General features: G+C 43.7%; 1 protein-coding gene across 20 annotated transcripts in view; it reads right to left on the bottom strand.

Moving 5' to 3' along the window:
* Nucleotides 1–27,999, bottom strand: part of DLG2 (discs large MAGUK scaffold protein 2) — an 877,737-nt gene that overhangs the window by 677,555 nt on the left and 172,183 nt on the right. For 16 of the 20 annotated variants that reach the window (XM_083609628.1, XM_083609598.1, XM_083609629.1 and 13 more), the window contains one exon: nt 22,655–22,729. In XM_083609628.1, coding sequence (XP_083465754.1) covers nt 22,655–22,729 — 75 coding nt within the window. The remainder of the gene's footprint in view (nt 1–22,654; nt 22,730–27,999) is intronic. The other 4 variants (XM_083609609.1, XM_083609599.1, XM_083609605.1 and 1 more) reach the window with 1 other exon arrangement.

Here is a 27,999-nt window from a genome sequence, read left to right as displayed (position 1 = left end):
GCTTGAAATCTGAACTGAGTAAATGCATGTCTAACAGAGCAGGGAGGACAGTTAAGTCCTGCAGATAAAAAGTTCTTTTAGGATCAGATTTAATTTGAAGATATCAGACCGAGTACTTGGAATTTTTCATATTTTCAAAGTTTGTTTTAGCATCTTCAGCAAAAACTGCATCAAGGATCTTATCAGTCAGAAATACCCTGAGATGCCATTAGAGGGGAAATTGAATATAGCAACATAAAAATGTTGCAGCATTGTGCTCTGTTCTACAGGTCTTAAACAATGTTTTGCTAAATGTTGGTTTGGCATTAGCAATGGTCCCCGCTCCCCCAGTATAATGTTGAATGGTCACTGTAAAATGTGAAGGTTCATTATTGTTTCACAAGTTGTGTATGTCTTTAAGGGCCAGGGCAAATAACGAGACCCAGTCTTGCAGCTGTGAAACATAGCAGGTGCTGCTAGGTTGTGTTAATTAAGCTGTGTCAGCATTTGGGCATAGTATATAAAGAGCAGCACCTAGCTCTCTCATTACCCTGGGGGATGGGTTGGTGGTTGGGTCATGTTTGTTGTTGTTATCTTTAGTGTAAAAGGAGTTTTTGTTTTGTTATTAAAACATTGTTAAAGTTATTTTTGAGTTCCTTGTTATGCATGGTCTCCCCAGCAAGCTCTCTGCAGCGCTACTAAACTCCAAATAGCCAACATATAGTATCATATGAATGTGTGCTTTTAGAGAAGAGAGACCTACTTCAGTTCTAAGCAATGTACAAGCTGTACAATATGGAACTCAAAGTAGTCCATGTAGGAACTGATTTTAGATTATATCCAAATTGACCCACATAAATTTTTTTATCATCAGTTCTAACAGACAATAACCCAAAGCATAATAAAGTTTCTTTGCATACAGACCAAATAAACATAGCTCAGGGAAGGAAAAGTAAGGAGAATCCACACTTATGACGGTGAATGTGGGATCCCCACTTAAATGCCAAATTTTAGTCTTGATGGTAATGATTTTGCTTTCCCTGGTTTATTATTGGGATGTTCTTTTGTTGTATTAGACTCCAATTTTTTTATTATTTTACTCTGGAAGCTGCTTTGAGCCTAGATAGGTATATTTGTACCAGCCAGCACATTACAACCCCAGTAACTCTTCCATCGTCATCAGCCTCTCCCTAAACAGTTCATTACATTTTGTTAAAACTCTGAATGCAACAACAGGATGATTGGTTTATGCACTTAGTATATATCTCTGTGGGGTCCTAAAATATTTTTATGTATTGATAGCGTTGGTGAATTTGATTTTCTGTGTGCATGCAGCAGCCAAAAGGACTAAATTAAAGTCCTCCAGCCCAGTGGGCCCATTAATGCCAGAATGATGAAGTGGAACAGGCAGGCACCAATGCACCTTGAAGGGCAACAGGAGTTTCCAATGTCATCCAGCTTGGAAGTCCCATTATCCCCACAAAACAAGCTCAGTTAATGGTCTCATTTTTCTCCCAGCCCGGAATGGAGTCTCCCTTGTCAACCATGATATTTGTCTGGCATCCCATCCCTGGGACAGGACTTCCCAAGAAAAGGAATGATGATGAGATAGGATTACACACACTGCAGATAAAGAAAAGCTGATTTTCTCTCTTTCTCATAATACCAGTTCCAGATCCGATGGAAACCGAAGGCTGGAAGATTCAGGACAAAAGTACCTATGACATGTTAAACCGTGGAATTGGATGTCAGAAGATGTAGTGATGGCCACCAACTTGGATGGCTTTAGAAGAGGATTAGACAAATAATGGAGGATAAGGTTATCAACGGTCACTAGTCACAGTGGATAATAATAAAAATAATAATTTATTATTTATACCCCGCCCATCAGGCTGGGCTTCCCCAGCCATTTCCAACAAAATATTAAAATACAGTAATGCATCGAACATTAGAAGCTTCCCTAAACAGGGCTGCTTTCAGATGTCTTCTAAAAATCTGGTAGTTGTTGTTCTCTTTGACATCTGGTGGGAGGGCGTTCCACAGGGCGGGTGCCACCACTGAGAAGGCCCTCTGCCTGGTTCCCTGTAACTTGGCTTCTTGCAGTGAGGGAACCACCAGAAGACCCTCGGTGCTGGACCTCAGTGTCCAGGTAGAACGATGGGGGTGGAGATGCTCCTTCAGATATACTGGACTGAGTCCGTTTAGGGCTTTAAAGGTCAGCATCTACACTTTGAATTGTGCTTGGAAACATACTGGGAGCCAATGTAGGGATTTCAAGATATGTTCTACCTCTGTCAGAGGCAGTATCCCTTTCTATATCAGTGGCTGGGAACCACAAGTGAGGAGAGCACTGCAGTGCTCAGGACATGCACTCGGCCTTCTCATCGGCATCCACCTGGCAACCATGAGAACAGAGAGCTGAATTACATGGGTCTAAGTATTGCACAGCCATCATGGCAGTGGTGGTGTTCTATTGTCTTATGGCACTGATTCACTGCTCTAGGCTGGCTTCCTTTCAGATGCTACAAACTGATTCACACCGAGTGACTCCTCTGAACAATGAAAATCGCTTGTAAAAAGTGTGCAATTAGAGGTTATTCAGAAAAAAGGAATGTCACAGCTATCAAAAAAGAAAAAAAACTCTGCAATAAACCACAAGCTGGTAGATTTGCAAGTGAGCGACAGAATACCTTGTCACTTCAGCAACCTACACTTATGTTTGTAGTGCCAGATAATGGAAACTGCACATAAATTCCAAGTACACTGGGTCACCTTTATCTATATGTTTGTTGACACTTTCAAAGAACTCAGGTAGATTAATGAGATACCTTAACAGCTGCCTCTTCCTGCACAAGCCATCCCAGACATTCATCATCGGAGGCCCTTCTCCATGCGCCCTATCAGAGGGTTGTTTGGACAGTGGTGAGATCAGAAGGGGCTTTTTCAGTGGTGGCTCCCTACTTCTGAAATGTTCTCCCTGGGGAAGCACACCTGGTGCCATTGCTGTCAGTTTTGGGGCTGTAGGCAAAAGCATTCGGTTTTTACTTGGGAGGTAACTAGTTATGTCTGTGGCCCTTTTTGTGCTCTTTTAAGTAGGGTGTGAGGGACATGGGTGGTGTTGTGGGTTAAACCACAGAGCCTAGGGCTTGCCGATCAGAAGGTCGGCGGTTCGAATCCCTGCGATGGGTTGAGCTCCCATTGCTCGGTCCCTGTTCCTGCCAACCTAGCAGTTCGAAAGCACATCAAAGTGCAAGTAGAAAAATATGTACCACTCCGGCAAGAAGGTAAACGGTGTTTCCATGCGCTGCTCTGGTTCGCCAGAAGCGGCTTAGTCATGCTGGCCACATGATCCGGAAGCTGTACGCCGGCTCCCTCAGCCAATAAAGCGAGATGAGCGCTGCAACCCCAGAGTCAGCCACGACTGAACCTAATGGTCAGGGGTCCCTTGACCTTTACCTTTAACTAGAGTGTGTAGGATTTGTTACACATATGCACATGCACACTCTCTCACACAGAGACACACATGAGACAAGCACTTTAGCTCTGGTGCCATTACGGTTTTCATATCAGGTTCTTATGTGCATGTGTTTTGTTATTTCCATTTTTACTATGCAAGTTGCTTTGAGACACTTCAGTGCAAAAAGCAACTAATAAATATATTATTATTCCTTCGTTGTTTCTTCTTTCTTTTTAAAGCACAGAGTTTCAGTGCGTGCATTTGCAAGCAATACCTTGTTTGACCCATGGGATCTTTCAGTTAAGCAACTCAGTCATCAGAGCCATGTCTTCAGACCCGTTCTTTAAAATATCACAGTCTGTTCCGACAGTACTTAAAATCCAAACAGGTTTGAAGGAGAGTGTTTGGCTTCACTCTTCCCCACAGGGGGCTCTTGAGAATCAGCTGCAAGAAGACACTGAACAACAAATAACAAACGTAGGAAATGGGCCAGCATGCACTGTCATTGTTGTGTTAGTTCAGGAAGAACAAATTGGGCATGTTTACTGCACGACTGAAGATCAATATCCCTGCAAGATGATAAAAAGGTTCTGGGTTTGGAAAAGACCAAGATAAAGGCCAGAGCTGCATAACTTGTTTAAGACAACAATTGGGCATCTTCAGTACTAAGAGGCAGCCTTCTGAAATGTTTTACAGCAGCGATGGAGAACTTCTGGGTCTATGGAAGTTGCTAGACTACAGGTCCCACCACCGCTGGCCACTGGTCATGCAGGCTGGGGGCTGATGGGAGTTGGAGTTCAGTAACCTCATAAGGGTGGGCAGATCCAGCCCTTCCATGAGACACAATATGGCAGTTGCCTCAGGGGCAAATTCTGAGGGGCAGAAAGTGCCGTGTGGTCTGCCCTGCAACCCCTAAGCTAGCTTGCTGCCCTAGGGCGTGGTGGAGAACTCTATTCCGTCACCAGTGCTGACATAAGATTCAACCACGATTCTAATCAGTTTTTGTGCACAGAATAGGCAATGTACCATCCTTTGCTCCGGGTGGCAAAATGGCTTGGACGGCTCCGGAGGGTGGAGCCAGCATGGTGTAGTGGTTAGAGCCAGCGTAGCATAGTGGTTAAGAATGGTGGACTTGTAATCTGGTGAACTGGGTACACTTCCCCGCTCCTCCACATGCAGCTGCTGGGTGACCTTGGGCCAGTCACACTTCTCTGAAGTCTCTCACCCTCACTCACCTCAAAGAGTGTTTGTTGTGGGGGAGGAAGGGAAAGGAGATTGTTAGACACTTTGAGATTGATTATATTTGGCAGGGGTCGGGGAACAATCTGAAGGGTTACATTTAGGAAAGGTTAAAGCGGCGAGCAGGTGTGACTTGAATTCCAAGACAAGGGAAGGGAACTTTCCGGTTTCCAGTTCTGTTCCGTAGCTGCCTATGTCTCCCACCACCAATGAAACTTCACAGGAGAGTTAGGGTCTTGGTGTAGGCAGCTGCTGGAAAAGTGTGGGTTTGCTCATATATCTTAAGATGCAAGGCAGCACATTGAAAAGCGTTCACCCAGGGTCCTCAATGCAAGCATTAAAATCTTTTTGACACAAGGAGAGGTGTCCGTCTAACCTTTTTAATAAGCAAAGAGATTTGTTCCCTTTACCAAGCAAAACTGTAACATAGTTCCATTTAGTTGTTTGTAATGGCAACCATTACACATTACACTACGTGGGTGGCGCTGTGGGTAAATCCTCAGCGCCTAGGGCTTGCCGATCGCATGGTCGGCAGTTCGAATTCCCGCGGCGGGGTGAGCTCCCGTCTGCGGTCCCAGCTCTTGCCCACCTAGCAGTTCGAAAACACCCCTAAAGTGCAAGTAGATAAATAGGTACCGCTTTCTAGCGGGAAGGTAAACAGCGTTTCCGTGTGCTGCGCTGGTGCCGGCTCGCCAGAGCAGCTTCGTCACGCTGGCCACGTGACCCGGAAGTGTCTCTGGACAGCGCTGGCCCCCGGCCTCTTAAGTGAGATGGGCGCACAACCCTAGAGTCGGACACAACTGGCCTTCGGGCAGGGGTACCTTTACCTTAATGGCAACCACTTGTGTAGAAACAGTGAGTTGATCAGAAATGCAGGTATTCTTACATCATCATCATCATCCAGATCAGTACCTCACAGCAACCGCAACAAACAGTCTCTCAGCACATTAAAAAAAAAAAAAAGACTTAAATGTACTTGTCAAAATCTTGCACTTTCATCAGATGCTTGTTGTAGTCACCTTAATGGGTAGGGCTATTTGATGTACATTCCAGGAGGATGGGGTCAGGTCACTCTCTCTCAGCTTAACCACCTCACAGGGTGGTTGTGAGAATAAAATGGAGAGGGGGAGAAGTGTGAACTCCTTGAAGGGAAGGTGGGATATAGATGCAATAACGAATTCGTAAAATAAAAATGGTGGGTTTTTGCTTTTTGTTTTACCCTTCAACTAAAAGGATAAGGGGACAGGTGACAGAAAAGACTCCCGTTGCCTCCATAACATATATGGGTTCCCCCAAAGAATAGCAGAAACTGCAATTCACGCTCACAGACCTACAGTTCCCATTACCTTTCACAAATGACAATTCTCAGTGATATGATTTAGATGGATGGTGTGGGCAAGACCTCTGTCTAATGTTCCCAAGAGCCACTGCTGGTCAGACGAGACAACACTCAGTTAGATGAACCCATGATCTGGGTCACACATTCACCCAGTTGAAGAATAATCATAGAATCATAGAATTTTAGAGCTGGAAGGGACCTTAAGAATCATCCAGTCCAAGCCCCTGCAATGCTGGAATATGCATCTGTCCCATACAGGGATTGAACCTGCAACCTTGGCATTATCAGTGCCACCCTAATGCTACAGCAGACCTTGCCCTCCTTTTCAGTCACACTCATTTTCTTCACAAACCTTAATGAGTTGTGATATCAGAAGGAATACAGCAGATGGTCAGGAAATATTTAATATGTCACTTTATAAAGTAACATATACATGGATGGCACTGTATCAAACTGAACAGCAAATAATATATATTTGTTGTTCTTTAATTAGATATGGATATATACTTCCGGCACTGAAGTCCTGCATTTTGCAGCCATCTATATATCCACCCAGGCAATGCTCTCAAAAGTTTATCTGCAAGTGGATGCGAAGACAGTAGGAGGCTCCCTTTAAAAAGAAAATGTTTGCAGAGCTGAAGGAAGCAGACTTCCTACAGACAAACCACTTAATTTTGAACCACATGTTTATTTGATCTTCACTGCTGATACTGTCTCTGAATATTTAAATCCTGCAAGAAACAAGACAAGTTGCCACGCTTGAAATTCATGCCGTCGAGTGCCAAGTGAATTGCTACTAGATCTCAACAACACCCGCCCACACCCAGCCACAGCACCGCCGCAGTGCAAATTAAAATTGCAATATTAGGTTTGCCATCTACTTGAAGGACCTTAATCTAGCACTCAGTGGAGAGACTGTAATCAACCCTCCCCATTTGTGCTCAGAGCAACAGGAGGCAGAATTACGTTGCTTCGCTCGCTCATTCCAAATGGCCATGTAACAAACTTAGTTTTCCCTTGTGTTTTGTGCTCTGCTTCACGCCTCCTAAATCCCTGCACTGGTCTCCCCTTCCCTTATAGAGAGGTGAGCCCGGCCTGTTACAATCTCTCATTCCAGAAAATTGTTTTCTGACATCTCGAATAGCAACCTTAGCTCATTGTTGCATTTATCAGCATTCTTCAACACCCTGAGTACACGTCCAGAAATTATATATTAAAAAACAAACAAACCAGCTGAGCATTTTAATACACTTCCGCACTGACAGGTGTATAAAAATCCTCTCAAGTGTGAAGTGAGGTTATAATTGTATTTAGCCAGTGCCTTTTTCTGCTTTAGAGGGGGAAAGCTCAAAAGGGGGGGAGAAGCGTCATTCAGAGCCCTTTGATCTTGACAATGCCATATCAAAGACAAGGAGGTTAGGAACCAGAAGCCAAATGTGGGCCTCCATGAAGAGAGTGGGTGGTGCTGTGGTCTAAACCATTGAGCCTCTTAGGCATGCCAATCAGGAGGTCGGCAGTTCGATTCCACTTGATGAGGTGAGCTCCCATTGCTCTGTCCCAGCTTCTGGGAACCCAGCAGTTCAAATGCATGCCAGTGCAAGTAAATAAATAGGTACCACAGCAGCAGGAAGGTAAAAGGTGTTTCCATGCGCTCTGGGACTCATCACAGTCCTCCATGCACCAGTAGCGGTTTAGTCATGCTGGCCACATGACCCGGAAAGCTGTCTGTGGACAAACACCAGCTCCCATGGCCTGAAAAGTGAGATAAGCACCTCACCCCATAGCCACCTTTGATTGTACTTAACTGTCCGGGGGTCCTTTACCTTTACTTTTTTTTACCTTTGCAGCCCTCCATGGCTCTTCGGACTCTGCCTAGGCCACACCCACTTCCACACCCACCTTGAGTTCTTTTGCCTGGCTGAAACATGCCATTGAACTGTGATACAGCCTTCTGCTCGCCTGGAAGGCGCATTGTGAACTGCCCTAAGACCTGTGGGTATAGGGCGGTATACAAATTGAATTCGTCATCGTCATTGTCATCATTGTGTGTGTGTGTGTGTGTGTGTGTGTGTGTTTGTAGAAGGTCCTGACTTTTGCATGGCTCCTCTTCTCTTCAGCATCTTGGCTTAGACACACTAGTACCAATGTGGTCCATTCAGGAGCCAGTCAAAGCTGCTTTGCTACCTAAGGCAAAGGACAAGATGGTGAAGTCCCCATTCTGTGCACAAAGATTGGTAGTTGACTCTTACTTCAACACCGGTCCTTCACTACAGCCCAGGGCTAGCCAGGGTCTTCAGGGTAGACCACATGACACACATGTCTAGCCATTCTCTGCCTGAGGCAGCTGCCTAGTTCTACCTCATGGAAGGTCCGGCCCTGTCATTTCAGACCGAGAGTCAGCACATGACACCCTCAAACTGCTGCCAGGGCCCCACTGCAGAACCCAGAAGCCTCCTGATTTTGATTGGCTGCCCCCACAAAAAAACTATTGCCCAAGTGTGGATTTTGGAGGGTTTTTCAAAAAATGTAATTAAATGTAGTAGCTCTGGTTACAATCCATTTTGCAGGAGGAGAAAACAAAACACATGGCTCGATACTTTTTAACGTTACAGCCTCACCACGTCACTTCTCATTAAATCACATCACAGTATGACAAGATCTGAAGTCTTATAAATAAAAACCTTCCTTCTGGACCTAATCTTCCATTAACTGCTGATCTGGATTACTTTGTGCAAGAAAGGTAAAGACCATGGCTGTCAAACACTGCCATTTTAGACCTTCTGGACTGTTGAGTAGGAGAGAAACCAAATGTAAAAGCTGTAGATTCCAGAAACTCAAATATATGGACACACACACACACACACACACACACACACACACACAATATATATATATATATATATATATCTGGTAGCTTCTTGGGCTTCTTGCCTCAATTGTGTACACATGGAAGGTGACATTAACATCTGCTGTGCTTTTTTAAAAAGTACCATGGGAAGGGGAGAGCTGAACCAGGACCACAGTTTGTAGAGAAGGTTCTCACCCTTTGCTCCTGTCTCCATCCCATTAAAAATTGCCACACACATCTATTTGCAGTGGTAGGAAAGCTCCCATTGACTGCAATGGGAGCTTTCCTACCACTGCAAATAGCAACTATAGGGGATCAGGACCATGGTGGGGGGAAATGGAAATGTGAGGATGGGGCTAATGTTAAGTCCCTTCGGTTTTAATGGGCCAAATTTAAGCACCTGCTTCCCTTCTCGACTGAGATCAACAAGGCTTAATCAAAGAGCTTAACTTTGAGTAAGTGCCCGTATCAAAATATATTTTGGCAGCCAACAAATCTGTAACTGAAAGTAGGTCTTTCCTGTCTGGAAAAAAATCTTTGAAGGCTTGTCAAAGCATTTTTAAAGCCTGAATATCTTTTCTCTGCAAGACCTTTTCTACTGGCATTGGCTTGTGTGGAAAATGGGGCGAAGCTGATACAGATGGTGGAGTTTTAAAATATTTTTGTTGGATCTTTGTTACTGCATTTTAGTAGGCTAGTTTTACACGTTATTTATTGCCCTTGATGAACCTTCAGAACGTCAGTCAGGTGACAAATCTGAATAAATAAATAAATAAATAAATAAATAAATGCATTTTCCTGGAACATCTAAAATTTTGCCTTATCTTTTCCTTGGCATGTGTCTCATCAATGTTAATTCATTCATCTGTAATCTTGAGGAATGGTTACCTGCTGCATTCCACAAGCTTCTTGAGGCACAGCCACCAAGGGAGCAATCCTATGCACAAAGAGCTGAAAAAGCAACTCAGCAAAAGCTAAACTGTCGTAAAGTTATGCCAGATCCAGGACTCAGCTAATTTAGCCAAAAAAAACGAGTTTCAAAGGTGTTATAAACCTGCAACACCAGATGGCGCTGTAGAGCACAAAACTTTTCTATGTGATTTTACATATAGTTTTTTTCTTTTGTTAAAATGTTATGACTTATTTGTAGCGTGTTTTTCTCCTGTGTGTAGATCCATCCCCCAACTCCTCTCAGCATCAGGGCTAACCCTCCTGGGGGAGAATAAGCCTTTAGAGTAGTGCTTGAGTTACATCTTCATATTTGCTGGCATACCTTACTCCAGGTCACGTGACTGAGCTGAGCAGGTCTAGGATCCAGCCTAAGTCTCTCTTCTCTGGCCATGCCCCAGTCATGCCCCTTTTTATGTCATCTTAAGATCTGCTGGGCCCAGCCAGCTACATCCTGGCTTACCCAACATGAGGACACTATGCAGGTGTATCTCAGGCTGAGCCAAGGATGACAGTGTTTACCCATCATAACCCAGCTGTACCAGGTTCAGCCAGAGAACTGCTGGATCTGAACTTGTTCATCCTATTGCTGTAGGATTGCTCCCAAAGTCACTCTGATTTTTAATTAAAACCGGAGGTACCATAGCTGTCAACTTACATATTTGAAAATAAGGGACCAGCAGCCTCGAAAATAAGGGATCAGCAGCCAAAATAAGGGATCAACAATTACTTTGATAAAATACATATTTTGTTGCGTGCAAATGGCTTTGGATACCTCTTAGGTCCATAAATTACCATATAGCATATATTCAACACAAAAAAGCAGCAACAATTTGTTGTTGACAAAGGACAGCTGGACATAGAAAGGGCCCCATTACCTTCAGTAACTTATTTAAGGGACATCATCAATAAGGGACAGCAGCGGGACATGGCACTGGGATAAGGGACTGTCCCGCCAAATAAGGGACGCTTGCCAGCTATGGGAGGTACTCCTCATTCTGAAAAGGTTTACTTTTACAGTGTGAAGCCGAAAGAATTACCCACGTTGGCTTTTGAGTCTTCCCTTGTTTGTTTATTCATTTCTGGCAGATGTTTGTGCTCTCCAATCCCTCCAGAGCTTTGTAAAAACTCAGGAAAGCTTCCCTAATGCAGCAGGGAACACTGAGATGAAGACTTTACAGGATTGCTTTTGAGGAGTTATGGCACATTAGGCAGCTAATCTCAAGTCCAGGAAACTTCAATTAGTTTACTTTTATGAGTCAGTGCTCATATACAGGCTTTGGGTGTCTTTGCTTTATATGGAAAGAAGTCGTTTACAGAGCTGGAAAAATTAGTGATAAATTATCTTTAGCAACGTATTTCAGTAATAACTACTGGGTTTTTTTCTGAACTGATATGAGTCTGCACTTCTCAAAGGGTTATTCGCCTTTTCATCCTCGTAATCACACTGTATCATCAAAGCCTCCACAAAGCCGATTTTTTACAAGGTGGCTGATAATGACTTTTGTGGATGCTCAAACACATAAAGATCTAGTTTAAGGACTCCTGGAAAGCTTAGCAAGTTGAGGCAGGAAGCGGTGACTTGTGATTACAGTTCCAGCGGAAGACGTTGGATAGAAGCATCATTCCTCTGGGAGAAATTTCATATTAAAACACCATTCGCTAAAAATATGGGAGTCTGGTCCAGGTTATCTCTCTTCTCTATCAACGGCCTAGTTTGCACCGCACTAGGATGGAGGAGAAATTAGACTCAGTTTGCATTTTACTGCAACCCTCCCTAATTCATACTTCCTGATGCAATATGCAGACAGAAACACAGCTGTCTTTTGAAATTTGCACTTCTCCTAATACCGAAAACATGTACAAAAATGTGTCTGGGGAAAATGGTGCAAAAAAAGAAATACACATATTAGTGAAAATAAATGAAAATAAATGACGGGAAAAGCTGACGGGAAAAGTCAGGGGAGCCTTAAACCAGAAAACACGTGGAGAATGGAAAATATTTAAGGAATATATAAGACTATATTGTAAAAATGATACCATCTTAGCAGAACTGGAATGACACTTGGGAATAATAAATAAATGAAACAAATATGTTAGTGGAATGTATGAAAAAGGATACAAAATAAAACTGTGCAATAATACCATGGCAATAGAAAAAGTATAAGGAGAATGATTGGAAGTTTCTTGTAAAAAAAAAAATTATTTTGAAGGACATGATGTATAAATTTTTGGTTTTCTTTTCATTTCTTTTTTCTTTTTCTTTCTTTTTCTTTTTCTCAAATGTTTCTTGCTTTTAAGTTGTGATTTTTTTTCTACTTATATTTAACTTTGTTATACCTACCTTTGTTGTGTGTTTGTACGTTTGTATTTTAAACCAATAAATAATAAAAAAGGAAAATAAATGCACAAATGCATAACATTAATCAACATTGCATTAAAATGCGTGATAGGGAAATGTGCAGGAAAATGCTGAGAACACATTTTCATAAGGACATTTTTTAAAATAAAAAATCGCAACTCCTATAAAAACATGGCAGACTTAAAGACTGGGGGGAACTAAACTGACAGAATCATCCATCCTCATACCACACTTCTCCCTGTATTGTCAGGGATCAGGCTCTGAAGAGGAATTGTGGGAGCCCTCCTCTCCCTCTGTGCAAGGCTGGGATGCTGAAGCTCTACAGGAGCAGGAGGGTAGTATCGACCTAGAGCAATGGTTTGCAGAGGGACACAGTTCAGAGACTGATAGTTGGGCTGAACTGGAAGGAGAACAACAAAGGCAAGAGGAACAGGAGGAGGGAGAGCTGGTTCACTCTCCCTCACTAGAAAGTGTGCAGCCTATCAGTCCTGGAGCAAGGCGACTGGATAGAGTAGCCTCCTAGAAGGCTCAATGGTGGAGCAATCACATGGTGAGGAGACGGGAAGATGGAAGTAGCTAGAGGGAAGTGGGAGGAACTCAATTGGGTGCACCTGCATGGTGAGAATGGACGCTGGATTTTGTGATGTGCTGTGCTTAATAAACCTTGCTGTTGCTGGAAAAAGACTGCTTCCACTTTGTGCTGTTATCTCCACCTCCATCGTTCTGCCCGGCCGCTGAGGTCCAGCGCCGAGGGCCCTCTAGCATTTCCCTCACTGCGAGAAGCAAAGCTACAAGGAACCAGGCAGAGGGCCTTCTCGGTGGTGGCGCCCGCTCTGTGGAAAGCCCTCCCATCAGATGTCAAGAGATAAACAACTACCTTACATTTAGAAGACATCTGAAGCAAGTCCTGTTCAGGGAAGTTTTTAATGTGTGACATTTTAATGTATTTTTAATCTTTGTTGGAAGCCACCCAGAGTGGCTGCAGAAACCCAGCCAGATGGGCGGGGTACAAATAATAAATAATTTATTATTATTATTATTATTATTATTATTATTATTATTATTATTATCTACAGATACAGGGAGAAGGTAAGCCTTGCCTTGCAGCCTGACATGTATTTACAAGTGCTCGGTTCAGTACATGTTCCAATGTTTCATCTGTGTGTATGTTGCACTGCCTCATAGGCTTTGTTGTATGCATTTCCAAATCTTAGTATCTGCTTACATTGTTCTCAGTGCATCGTCGATTGAATGAGTAAACTCATGAAAACTGAGTAGCTTATCTTCCATTGATTTTAATGGTTCTGCTCTTAAGTTTGACCAAGTATGAATCCAGCCTCGTGTGTTCAACTGCATTTAGACTACGAAACACATGGTGCGGTGTTGACTGCATGAAAGGAGGTGCAAGAAGTACATCTATCATAACTGTCAGTACAGGAGATGCATTTATGAAAAATGTGTCAGATACAATGCAGATTTTGGTAAGTCAATCCGCAGTTCCAAAAGCAATTTCTTAGCAGCAGAACCCCAAATTTCAAGCCAAGTCAAATTTTATGCAGAATTGACACTGGTTTATTGGATTGTCCAGATACCCACAACACAATCTGCATGAAGATTTCCAGATGGCCCTGATTCCACAGGTGACAAATTCACAGATGCAACCAAACTCCCTTCCTCCTACTCACCACTTCCCAAATACCTCCAGCTCCACCCTGTTGAGTATAATTGTTTCATTGTACATTGAAATGGAAAATAACTCTGTATGCGTATTGCTAAACTGAAGCTCTCAGAGCGCCTAACAGGTTAATGATTAGCTGTTGATGTATCTTTGCTGCTCTCTCCTGAGGTGTTTAACCTAGATTCACATGGGATATTCAATTGCAAATCTCCATTTTGTGTGAGTTAGTCTTTGTTCTTTCCCTGAAAGGAGCTAGAGGAGCAAATGATTCTCTCCAGGAACACAGTCTCTGGCTATAATGGAGAGACTGTGAGAGAGGCTTTTCAGCTCTGGATAAAGTAATTTCATATCTCTAAGATGCTGTACCTGTTGCTTGGACAAGCGCATAACATTATGCATCTATTTAGATGTAGCATTATTGTTCTGAGTCTCTGTTTTGTGGAACAAGTTCTGCTAGTAAAGCTTTTGAGCCATATTTTTGGACTGGGCAGTTTTTATTTCAAAATTGCTTCCAAATGCTCAATATTAATAACCGCAACACATCCATAATCTGCCAACCCCCTTCTCCCCTTCCCTCATACTCTCCTGCTGCTACTCCTGTCCTAGCTGGGCTGAACATATGGAATGAGGGAGGTTCTTCCATTCTCCCCATTCTGGTACCTGGCACTGTGCTGTGCAGGTACCAGAGCCAGGGGAAAACAGACCTGAGGGATGTAATTTTCCCTAAAGGCCGCTGGATCTGAGACAGTGTCTAGGGAGCTGTTGTGGGGAGAGCAGAGAATGAAAGGGATTGTTTTCTCAGCAGGAGAAGACTTTGGAGGATCCAATGCTCAATTTGTGTTTGTGGTGAGAACATTACAAGCCCCCAACACTGATATCTATATGCCTCCATGTGGTCTCTACAACGTTGTCATTAGTTTAGTTTGCCCTTTCTGAACTCAAATGAATTCTGAGCTTTGGCGATCAAGAGTTAATGTTTCGTGGTTGTCTCAGCGAGCAGGAGAGCTACTGCAGGGACTAGTAGGTGCTAGTCTGTTAGCCGGCTTTCTGAAATGTTGAGACAGCTGTGAGGTTTTAACCCAGCTCGTGAAACGAGGAGACATATTTCAGGCTCCCGCAGATTTCCCCGTCTTCCAGTTCTGGTGGAAGATTCAAAACAAGTAATAAAAAAAAACCCCACAAGTTTTCAGAACAAATGTGCCAAAAAAAAAAAAAAGTTAACATTGTCCAAGAAAGTGAAAAGAGAATATGAAGTTCTCATGTTTTTTATACTGTGCTATTTTAAAACCTTGGCACTTCAATTATCTTATAAATGCAATGCAAGTTTTATTTTAATAACTGGTCTGTGTAAAGCTCTGTCTATTTTCCATCGCATATCGAAATGCCTGCCAGAACATACAGAACATACGCTCATCTGTGGGCAAACCACACATTTAAATCTCATGACTTCCCCCAAGGAATCCTGGGAACTGTAGTTTGTTGAAGGTGCTGGGGACTGTGGGGTAAACTAAAATCCCCAGGATTCACTGGGGAAAGCCATGTGCTTTAAATGTATGGTGTGTCTGCAGCCCTTCAAACCAAAGCTCAAAACCCACCAATTCTGCAGAGCCTTTTGCTTAATCTCTTTGGTCTCTTCCCCAGGCAAAACTGAGCCTAACTACAGAAAGCCAGGCTCCCAGGTCTGGCCAATGCAGAGGTTTCATACTGCCTTGCAAGCCACAGAAGATGATGTTGCAATGCCTGTTTTGTTAGGCCTGAAATGGCAAAACTTCCAGATGTTGTTGGATTCCCCATCATCCCCAACCAGCATGGCCAATGGACAGGGATGATAGGAGTTGCAGTCCAACCACATCTAGAGGGCCACATCCATGTCTTAGGATCTGAGGCCTAAGTATACACAGGCCACAATAACTCACTAGAATACTTTCACCCTGGGCAGGGGGTCCCAGTTCAACAAGTCTGCAACAAGTACTAAACAAACCACACACACTCAGTACCAACAATGTTCACAGAGGGTATCATGGAACTGAGAAGGACCACATTTTTCCCATAGGATTTTATTAAAGCTTTTTATAACACAGTAAGATGAAGGAAGCGTATGTAAATAAAAACAAAAACAGAGAGAGAAGGAGAAAGAGAAAAGAAAACACAGAGTCCTCTCTAAAAGGTAGCTCTTAAACCTAGGCACCCACAAAAGTGTGTCCCCTCACAACTCTCTCACCTGGGAGCCTTTTCCTTCCCTGCCTCTCACTCAGGGTCCTTCCACCAACCATCCACCTTCTTGTGTGTGTAATACTTGGACCCTAGTAATGGCCCAGAGCAGAGGACACCAAAGAAGAAAAAAGAAAGAGAAGAGAGAAAAGAAAAAAAAGGAATGAAAAGAAGAAAAGAAAAAGAAAAAGAAAAATGACTTCCAATTTTCCATCTGTCAATTACATTGAATGTCTAGGATGACATCCAAATATTCTACTCTCTGTTAAGCAATTCGCCCCCCCCCCCCCAATCTTCAGACCCAAAAGCTGGAAGGGATCTCAAAGGACATCTAGTCCAACCCCACAATAATGCAAAAAATATAAATATGCACCCCTAATAAACAAAGGCTGGATAGAATGAAGAAGAATTCACTTCCTTCCAAAGCAGTCTATTCCACTGTTAAACAGCTCATATATTCAACAGGTGCTCCCTAATGCGTCCTCTAGGTCCTTTTTCATAAATCAAGAAACAAGCATTTACCCAGCGTGGTTTCCACCCTCATAAAAGGGGCATTTAAATGTCAATCAATTTTGGCCCTGAAAAAAACAAGCCACTGCTCCAAATAAATCATTTCCAAAGCAGCTGACTGTCGGTGGGACTCAGCACCAACAGCATCACAATAGGAAGAGCTGTTTTCATAGAGGCTAAAATAAATGAGGCAGATGGTGAGGTGCCTTGAGCCATAAACGTAGGTGTCTCAGTTGTAACGAAAAGCTGCAGGAGTACATGAACAGAGTAACAAGGGGGGGAGGGGAAGCATTAAAATTAAAGATCACCTCTGCAAAAGAAACCATAGATATATCCTCCTTAACAATGACTCCCCCTGAGCAGTTGTTACTCAAGGTGTAAGGCCTATTGGCTCCAACGGGGCTTTGAAAGTGTGACTAGAATTGCAGGCTGAAGGCAGCTGGATACTGCAATGTTCAAAGCACGTAAACCACAAAACACATTCCTCACCACCCACCTCGAATGTGGAATTTATGAGCTAGCAGGGTTTGGAAGAGAAGCAGGGAGCTTCTCTGTCAACACCTTTGGCTGGGTAGACGTACCTTGTTTTACAGTAGATGCCGCATGCCCTGCTTTGCAGGGAATTGTCTTCTATTTGAAGGTGTCCCCATTTGAAAGGCTGCTTGGCCAAGGTGGCATGCAAACTAGACCTTTACAGCACTTTCCATGCACCCCACCCACCCAGGAATCCTGGTAACTATAGATTGCCCCTTACAGACCTACATACAGTTCCTAGAATTTGTGGGGTGGCTGGGCAGGCTTTAAATGTGCTTTAAATCTCTGGTATGGTTTGAAGGGGACATGGGTGGTGCTGTGGGTTAAACCACAGAGCCTAGGGCTTGCCGATCAGAAGGTCGGCAGTTCAAATCCCCACAATGGGGTGAGCTCCCATTGCTCGGTCCCTGCTCCTTCCACCTAGCAGTTCGAAAGCACGTCAAAGTGCAAGTAGATAAATAGGTACCACTCCGGCAGGAAGGTAAACGGCTTTTCCGTGTGCTGTTCTGGTTCGCGGCTTAGTCATGCTGGCCACATGACCCAGAAGCTGTACGGCGGCTCCCTCGGCCAATAAAGCAAGATGAGTGCTGCAACCCCAGAGTTGTCCGCGACTGGACCTAATGGTCAGGGGTCCCTTTACCTTTATGGTTTGAAGATAAAGAACCAGGAGAAGAGGAGGAGGAGGAGTTTGGATTTGATATCCCGCTTTATCACTACCCTAAGGAGTCTCAAAGCGGCCAACAATCTCCTTTCCCTTCCTCCCCCACCACAAACACTCTGTGAGGTGAGTGAGGCTGGGAGACTTCAGAGAAGTGTGACTAGCCCAAGGTCACCCAGCAGCTGCATGTGGAGGAGCAGGGAAGCGAATCCAGTTCACCAGATTACGAGTCCACTGCTCCTAACCACTACACCACACTGGCACACTACACCACATGAGAGCAGAGGGATCTGAACATTGCCCACCAACGGATTGCGCCTGGACAGCACACTGAGCAGATACAGAACCAACCCAGAGGGTGGCCCTCCTTAGTCTCAGTGTTGCCCTTGCAGAACTCAGCAGGGAGGAAAATGGGGACAAAACTAGAATGAGTTGGCTCTGCCTTTCATTGCCTCGGTCTTCCACCTACGGTCGGTCTCCCCACTGGTTCTAACGGGCCCCTGCAATTAAATTATTTGCTTTATGTCTTTCTGAGGGTTGCTGGCTTGTGCAGCCCCAGGGGAGTGGCAGAGGCCGTGTCTGTAAAAGTGCAGTAGCTCCAAAGCTATGTAACGGGCTGCTGTTTCATTAAATTGTTAAATCACAGTGACTTACAAAAATGTGGAGCCGCTTGCCAGGAAGCCTGAAACATGCAAGCTTGCAATTCAGCCTCACGTTAACGCCTGTGCTGTGAGTTCGCCAGGCATAAACCACAGTGATGTCTGTAATTCCTGATGACCATCGTGCAAGTAATATTCCTTGGCTTTCGCTCACATTCCTTGCTTTTTTGGTGGGTTCGCTCTGGATGAGTACTTCTCTGGGGGACAAGGACATCCTGTATTCCTTTTCACCAATTTCCATCACCACAATGAACATTTCTAGGTAGCAACCGCACTACAATTTGAGTTACGTTTTTGCCCTGGCAATGAAGTGTCAGAATCAGCACATTCCCTAATGTGTATATTTGACAAAACTCCTTACAAACGTACGTATGAGGGTGGAAACCACACTAAAATGCTGTTGAATCTTCGTGGGCATTTTTTCTTTAAAAACATCACAGACTGATGGGGAAAAGGAGAAACAGAAAAATTTAATTTGATATGATTCCTCCATCCCCAAACACCTTTCTGGCTACTGAGCTTGGTAGTAATTTCTGTGTTGGATCCATATTCAATGCATCTTCTATTTCCTTACGGGCAGCACATTACAGAGGAAATTATCCCAGTTATTATGTAATAAAGTCTACCCAGAAACTAGTCTAAGGTTTCATGATTAACACATTCCCTGTGCAGAGAGCTCCTTCAGGAATATTTTATAACCCAAGTGCTACAGAAACATTACCAGGAAAGAGAAGTCTGCAGACACAGCTCCCTCCTTCGGCAATTAATTTGAATTAGGCTGTTCTCCATTGCCAAATGAGTTTAAATAAGGACATTTAAATAAGGAAAGCCAATCCTGCATTGACCTCTCCCACAGACTGCAAACAACTAAATAGAATCAAAGGTCTTAAAGGAAGGAACAATGAGCAGAGCAGAGCAAAGTGGATATGAAACTATGACCATCAAAGGAGGCTGGTCTTTATGTAATAGCAGTGCTTCAAAGTGCACCAGACGGCATGGGGGGGGGGGGAGCAGGTAAGAGAGAAAAAGAGGATACTTGGGATGGAGTGGGGAATCCCTGACACAACTGGTGCCACTGAGGTCTGAGTACCACAGCTCAGGGTTAGAGAATTTGTTTTGCATAGAGAGGGCTTGGAGTTCAGTTCCCAAGCATCACCTGGTAGGGCTGGGAGACAACCCTCTGAATCCCTGCAGTGCCACTTCTATAAACCGCCCAGAGTGGCTGGGGAAACCCAGCCAGATGGGCAGGGTATGAATATTGAAATTATTGTTATTAATTTCAGGGTTGCACTGCTCAATATTTTGTTTTGGGGGTTTTATTGACACTAGATATTTTTGTTTTATCTGTCTGTATCTTAGTTTTGCAGTCGTATGCTTTTTAATTTGCAAACTTCCTCATATGCATCAGTCTATAAATTGATTAAATGGCATATATAATAAGAAGATAAAACAGGTAGCAAGGCGGACGCTCTTGCTCAGCAAATTTTCCATGCATACACAACTTGGGATTCCTAAAGGAAGTGGAGGATAACTATCTTCAAGGGCAAAAGAAGGGATCATTTGAAAGACCAGCACTGAAAAGGCTTTCCTTGGTTTAGAAGAAGTGAGATCAGAAAGACAGACATCTAAACAAGTATAGACTGATTCAAGTGATGCCTTTGAGTTAACTGGCCTGTTTAGCTTTGTCTGTTTGCAACATGACAATCCCCTGGAACATTGAGACGTTTGAATGAAATCTGGTATATATGTTTGGTACACAGCTGTACATTTCAGACCACACAGGAGGAGGGAGGGCAGAATAAAGGCTGCAAATGCCTGCTGTGATTTTTTTTTTTTAAAGTATGTGTGATGTGATGTTGTTTCTCTTTTATGATGCTTGACTGTGTTTCCTTGTAGGGCACTTTAAAGAGGCCTATTTTTGAACTGAAAAGTGGGATATTAATTTTTAATACCAATTACAACGAAAAGACACACCATAGTACAACATCACCCTTGAGCAGTGAACAATCACAACGACTGCTGGTTGGTATATAATTGAACAAAATGATTCCCCTATTTGGAGTTCCAGCACCCAACCCCAGCACCCATTTCAGAGGGAAGCTGGAAGATGTGAAAACAGTGCACTCACATGTACTAAAACATCAGAGCATTCCAGTGAATGGGAGCGGTGTAACTTAACCAAGCAGAGGGAGATGCCTGGATACTCATAGGTAAAGGGATGCGGGTGGTGCTGTGGTCTAAACCACTTAGCCTTTTGTGCTTGCTGATTGGAAGGTCGGCGGTTCGAATCCCCGCGACAGGGTGAGCTCCCATTGCTCCGTCCCAGCTTCTACCAACCTAGCAGTTTGAAAGCATACCAGTGCAAGTAGATAAATAGGTATCACTGTGGTGGGAAGGTAAATGGCATTTCCATGCATTCTGGCACTCGTCACGGTCCTCCGTGCAGCAGTAGCAGTTTAGTCATGCTGGCCACATGACCCAGAAAGCTGTCTGTGGACAAATGATGGTTCTCTCGGCCTGAAGCGAGACGAGCGCCGCACCCCATATTCGCCTTTGACTGGATTTAAACGACCAGGGGTCATTTACCTTTTACCTTTACTCATAGGTAAGTGGGGTTAGTATTGAAACCTAACTCCCAAATAAGCATGCACAGAATTGTTGTCTAACAGTGCAATTCTATGCATGGTTACGCAGAGACGTAAGTCTTGCTGTGTTCAGTGATGCCTACTTTCAAGTAACTGCGTATAAAATTCCAGCTTTGGACTCTCTCCTGTAATATAATTCTCTGGTCAGTGTGTACTTACACTACACATTGAATATTCTGCACAACAGAGGCCCAATTTAAATTAGATGGCACTGTCACAGCTTGTTAACCTCAGCATCTTGTAGGGAGCCCAACAAGTACATATTATCCAATGGAAGCAGCTCCAGTGGCCAGGACTAATCCTTCAAAGGTTCTTAGTCTCTGTGTATGTGTAGTGAGCATGAGCACTCCAGCAAAACCACCACATGGAACACACATCATTGGAGTGGAGATTCTACCCACCTGACACACCATAGTACAACATCACCCTTGAGCAGTGAGCAGTCACAATGACGGCTGGTTGGTATATAATTGGACAAAATGATTCCCATATTTGGAGTTCCAGCACCCAACCCCAGCACCCATTTCAAAGGGAAGCTGGAAGATGCACCTTGCATATTTAAACATCAACCATACAAAAAGCTAAAGAAGTAGGCACTGTTGGGCAGCTTTCAGAGAGCTGCTCACATGCTCAAATTACAGTGGTACCTTGTTTTGAGTCCGGGATCCATTGAAAGGGATGCTCAACAAAGCACCGCTATGTGCGCACACGCACGCGGAGCGGTTTGCATTTCTGTGCATGCACGAGTGGCAAACCCGGAAGTAGCCCGTGCCGGTACTTCCGGGTTTGCCACGGACGTTTGCCAAAATGGACGGTCGACAGGGCAGACGTTCGAGGAGGTATTACTGTATATGTTTGCCATAAGATGGGAAAAAGCTGTTTCCATTGATCTCAAAAAACTTGCTGAGTAACGCACCAATCGTGGGAACAAATTGGATAGTTTAAAATCCAAGCTTGCACACCTCTGATTTGAAATTTATAACATCTCGGTTTGGGTATCAAGACTAAACATTTAACACTCGACTGGAAGAGGCAAAACTCAAAATGTCAGTTTTCCTGACCACATTTCTAAGTTGGCCTGCACAATGTGAACACTGCAGTATTAATTTTAGGATTTCTGCAGCCTGATCCTATGCACAGTTTCACAGAAACGAATCCTGGTGATTTCATGGGGCCTTACTTTTAGGTAAATGTAGGGAGGGTTGCAGCTTTAGAAAATCTGGAATAGGGCCCAGCGGTTCAAAATGTATCTCATTCAGATGACTGAAAGCAAGGAGAACCATGAAATCAGGAAAGAGGATCTTTGTCTTCTCCTAGGCTTCACCCAACACCAACAAATATTTTTCTAGAATTTTTTTTTTTAGATTATTTTCAATCCCTCAGTGACAGAGTACGGAACCACAAAACTGTGAATTGCTTTGGAAAAAAACCCACTCACACAGACCAGAAAGTACCCTTAATTTGGCCTTTCTCTGATAATTTTATCAAACATTCTGGTATACAGCCCTAAGGCTGCCTCTAGGACATAGACATCTTCTTTATTCTCTTTAATCTTTGCAACGGAGGGAGGAAAAGGCTCCGACTTACCACAGAGTGCTGAATAGGTATCCATCCAGGTGATTCAACGGGACACTTGTGCGCTGGGCATCTGGTGTGGCTCTGCTGCAATGAAGGAAACAAGAGGGCGGTGTGTTAGATATTCTGTGTGCATGAACTACCAGACATTGGAGGGAAAGTGTTGGTTTGAAGATGGCACCACCTTAAAGAAGCAGCTGTAGTTCAGTGGTAGAACAAATACCTTGCATGAAAATGACTCCAAATTCAATCTTTCATTCTCTCATACATACACACACACACACACACACAACATCAGAGGGGACCACAAGCAATAATAACGTTAAAATCTATCACCAAAACACATTAATAAAAAGCTCAATACTCATTCATATTACTGAGTATGATTAGATTCCTATTAATCAAATATATCTTTCTGCAGTTTTCCATCAGTCTTTGATGGGTTCCTGCTCTCACCCTGTTGACTAACAGCATCAATAAAAGTATATCAAGTTGCCCGTTCTTTATTGCACCAGATTTAGAGTGGCTGGGGAAACCCAGCCAGATGGGTGGGGTATAAATAATTTAAAAAAATAAAATAAAATAATTATTTAGGGGGTGCATGGACAGAGGAGAGCAGGAAAGTCCCATTGTGCAAGTGTAAATCTTGCTGATGGGACAACTACTTAGTATTGCTTAGCATGGGCTCCGCCCCTGAGCAATGGTCCATCCTTGCTCATTTGTTTGTGTTACAATTTTTAAATCATACACTTGATTTTGTTTTTTAAAAAAAATCTCTTTCCTCATCTGGAGTATCTCAAGAACAAACAAGAATGATTACCGGTAACTTTTTTTCCCCTGTCCAAACACATAGCCAATAAGTGTTAAAACAATTTTAATTTTTGCTAACAAAATGCCTCTGCAAACTCACCACCCAATCATTCTTTATCAACATGCATCTAGTCAATAAAACAACTGCACTTGAAGCAGGCTCCGTGTGTTTGGTCATTTGAGGATGCTTGCATTGTACATAAGTGCACATCTTAAGAATGAACTTGGCAGATTTTAGGGGCACAGCAAGGCTAATTCTCGATTTCTGACTTCATAGCATGCTCTAAATACCAACAAGAAATGCTGCTTTTTTATTATGGATGTTGTGGATGTTTGGCCAAGCCTAGCTGAGAAGCAGGCTTCAGGGATTCTTAAAAGATTGTTTCCAAGGAGAGGCAAGCTGTTACACATTTATTTATTTATTTTTTAATGCATTTCTAGCCTGCCTTTCCTCCAAGAAGCTGAAAGTAGTGCACATTGTATGCTGAGGAAACTGAGCGGGGAGGCAGGGGTGACTGTCCATCTTCAGGGCTATTCCAGCCTCTTTGATCGTTCAGATTTTATAGGATCAGGCCAGGCTGTGGAAAGTCTGCAGGCAGGACCTGGGTACGGCAGCAACTCTCTCCTCTTTTGTTTCCCAGCAACTGGCATAAATACAGTGGTACCTCAGGTTAAGTACTTAATTCGTTCCGGAGGTCCGTTCTTAACCTGACACTGTTCTTAACCTGAAGCACCACTTTAGCTAATGGGGTCTCCTGCTGCCGCCGCACCGCCAGAGCACGATTTCTGTTCTCATCCTGAAGCAAAGTTCTTAACCTGAAGCACTATTTCTGGGTTAGCGGAGTCTGTAACCTGAAGCATATGTAACCACTGTACAGTGGTACCTTGGTTGTCGAACGGCTTGGTTCCCGAACAAATCAGGTCCACTGAACGCCACAAACCCGGAAGTGAGTGTTCTGGTTTGCGAACGTTTTCTGGAAGCCGAACGCCCGACGCGGCTTCCGATTGAGTGCAGGAAGCTCCTGCAGACAATCGGAAGCCGCGCCTTGGTTTTCTAACGGTTCCAGGAGTCGAACGGATTCCCAGAATGGATTAAGTTTGACAACCAAGGTACCACTGTACTGGAGCCATGACACTAGCAGTCACATACATGTCTTCTTCATATCAGAAAGAAGAGTGTATTATCTCTCTGGAGTGCCAGTGATTTCACTTTCACAACATATGCAACACCAGGCCCAATGCAAGTACGCTAAGCTTGCGGTCCAGCAGATAAAGGATCCTGCTCCTTTTCTTATGAAAACTAACAGTACTGATAAATTCACTGGGATCCGAAACGTGCATGATTCAGTATTGCTGAGTGTCGGTTTCTGCATCTCATATCTAACCCTCTAAAGCTGCTTAAAAAGGAGGATCAGGGAAAGGATCGTTGTGCTATTAAACAAGTGTGCTGAACGTGCAGTTCTAGAAGCCCTATACGGCCTAGGACCCTCGTACCTACGGGACCGCCTCTCCTGGAATGCCCCACAGAGAAACTTACGGTCTTCAAATAAAAACATCTTGAAGGTCCCAGGCCACAGAGAAGTTAGGCTGGCCTCAACTAGAGCCAGGGCTTTTTCGGCTGTGGCTCCGACCTGGTGGAACACTCTGTCACAAGAGACTAGGGCCCTGCGGGACTTGACATCTTTCCGCAGGGCCTGCAAGACAGAGCTGTTCCGCCAGGCCTTTGGCCAGGGCACAGCCTGACTCCCTCCCTTGGCAATCTTCGTGGAGCTCTGGCCCAATGGTGGCCAGTGGCTTGAACTTAATTAATTTTATAATGAATGATTTTAGAGTGTTGTTTGTGCTGTACATTTGTACTGTTTTATTGTTGTTAGCCGCCCTGAGCCCGGCTTCGGCTGGGGAGGGCGGGATATAAATAAAATTTATTATTATTAGTAATATTAGAAAAAGCTGGAGAAGTCATTCAGGGCATTATGTGGAGGAGTTGTCAATTTCTGAAAGGGCAGGGGTGATCACAGCTAGTGGATTATGTAGCTGAGCCCCAGCGTAGCAGGAACCATGTAGATTAAGAAAAAAGCATTGTCAGGCAGCTCTTAACAAATGCATGCCTTTGTCCTCGAGCACTTACGTCTCAATAATTGGAACCCTTTTGCCATTATATAACTTGGGCCAGGTGTGCACCCAGCATAAATCTCTGCTCTAGTTTTGTATCAGTGCTGCAGCCTTGAATAATTGATGCGTGCCTTTAGCACCATGCTGCAGGGTCAGGCGTGTTTCGTGGCAGTTTGTGCAACCTCTCTGGAGACTCCTGTTCCATTCAAACACGGCGGACTAAGTGTGCTTGTTGCATTGCTGTATTTGGAGCTCTGCTAGGGAGCTGTATAGAAACCTGTTTAATAAACGCACTACAGTAAAAGCACCAATATCTGTGTGGAGCCTGAATCAGTACTCAAGGTTCAACAGAGGAAAACTCGGATCTGGCACTAAGTTCACGTCAACAGCGTATTCCAGGCAGTGACTGTTCCCTGCTGAGTGCACGCAGCCGAGTTTCATACATGACGGACATGTCTGCAAGCCTTGTTTCTTACATCCGCAGTTCTCATTTTTAAGTGCACATTTAAGGCGGCTTGCACCTAGAAATGTAATGTGTGGAATGACCCGAGACAGACAGACAGAGAGAGTAATATTTGTTTTACCCTATCCTTCTTTCAATGAGCTCCAGGTCATGCTTGTGTGGTTGTCCTCCACCCTCAATTTATCCTTACCACGGCTCTGATTAGGCTGAAAGAGTGACAGGATCAAAATCGCCCAGTGACCGTCATAGCCACTTAAACCTGGGTCTCCTTAGCAAATGTAACAATTTGTCACCTGGATAGAATGGTCCTAACCAGTAAATCACGCCTTAGCAGCACAATGGATCTCAAAAGAGGCGGGGACAACAAATCTTTCTGAACAAGCCTGGACAGATTCCTTCGTGTCTTTGTAGCTTTTCAAACCAAACGACCATCATGGACTCTGCAGGCCACTTTACAGTTTGCATAATCGTCCTCAAGAGCAGCAACAGAAGAAGAAGAAGAAGAAGAAGAAGAAGAAGAAGAAGAAGAAGAAGAAGAAGAAGAAGAAGAACACCCAGCTATACCTGATCTAGACTGTTTCCCTATTCAAGCCAATGCATATCAAGTCACATCACTCTGAGGCACATAGAGAAACCATTGACCCCCCTGCTGGTGGGGCTTACTGACCTCCTGGTAAAGCAAAAATTCGATCTTCTCCTGTTAGGCAAAGACCACAAGACAACCCAGATTGTTGCCAGATTCTGCGCACAGATCTGCAGGCACAGACCATCCCCTGATTCAATCTAGTTTGTTAAGAAAATTCCCAAACCCAGACCCACGGGCGACTTCGGGTCATTTCTCTAGGGTAGTCTATTTTAAAGTTTTTATGTGTTTATATGCCTATCGCACTTTTAAACTTAAAATCTATTGTTATATATTGTTTTAAATGTTTGTTTTGCTATTGGGATTGTAGTTCCATTTGTGTTTCTCAAGCTGGTCTTTGACCATAATAAATTTCATGTTCATGTTCATGTTCATGTTCAAGTTACATCGCTCAGTTCAGCTTCTGGGTCCCTTTGGAGTTTTCTCCTAGCTCCTTTCTGCTGCAGTTCCCTCTAAAAGACTTCTCTTTCCAACTTGACTTCTGTACAGTGTTTTCACTTCCCTTTCCAACCTTTCGGTCCATCAGAAGGACAGCAGACTCCTGGTAAAGTTTCTATTTCCTCTTAATTGCCTGGTTCCCAGGCTGAACCTTGGACCCTCCTTTGCAGAAGATCCTGAGCAAAACCTCCCCTTAAACTTTTGACCTTCCTGTGCATGTGAGCCTTCAAAGCAAAAAGCAGCCAAGCACAAAATGGCTAAAGCTTTTCTTCCTTCACAGCCAGCCGTTACCATAATGTGTAATATGGGATGTAGGTGTCACCCATTCATATTTATTTCGGATAGTTGTCCTTGAGGAGTCTTCCCCATAAATAGTAGGAAATGTATTATTTTTATATATCTAAAATTTAAGTACTTATTTTCTGTGGAGGCTGCATTGCAACCCCAAAGAAAACTCTGATTGATGCTGCTTTCCATTTCAAAAATAAGAGGCGGGAGCAGAGAGAAAAAAAGGTTCCTGTAGGCAGACAATAGCAGCATTAAGTGTACTTTTTTTTGAAAGGGGAAGAACTAGCAGGGCAAGTTGTCCTGCAGGAATAAGAAGCGCTGCTATTTTTATTTACAATTCCCTTTCTGAAAAATTGAAATTGCTGGGTAAGATAATGAGTGGTGATAATGGCCATTTATTATCCTAGATAGCAATTTTGATTTTAAGAGCAGGGTTTGCAGTCAACATATAATGGGGGTTTTTTTGTCATGCCTTGAAAGGCCAGAGCACTTTCTTGCAGGATCAGGGACTTTGGAGAGGTCAAGCTTCATGGCAGTCAGAACTCCAAGCAAGAGAGTGAGATTAAGGCATCCTGCAAAGAGAAACACTCTTAGGAAACCAAG

Source organism: Podarcis filfolensis (genome assembly GCF_964270895.1).
Source record: "Podarcis filfolensis genome assembly, chromosome: 4".
NCBI classification, from domain to species: domain Eukaryota; kingdom Metazoa; phylum Chordata; class Lepidosauria; order Squamata; family Lacertidae; genus Podarcis; species Podarcis filfolensis.
The sequence above is the reverse complement of the archived record's forward strand: the minus strand, read 5'-3'. Positions and strand labels throughout refer to the sequence as shown.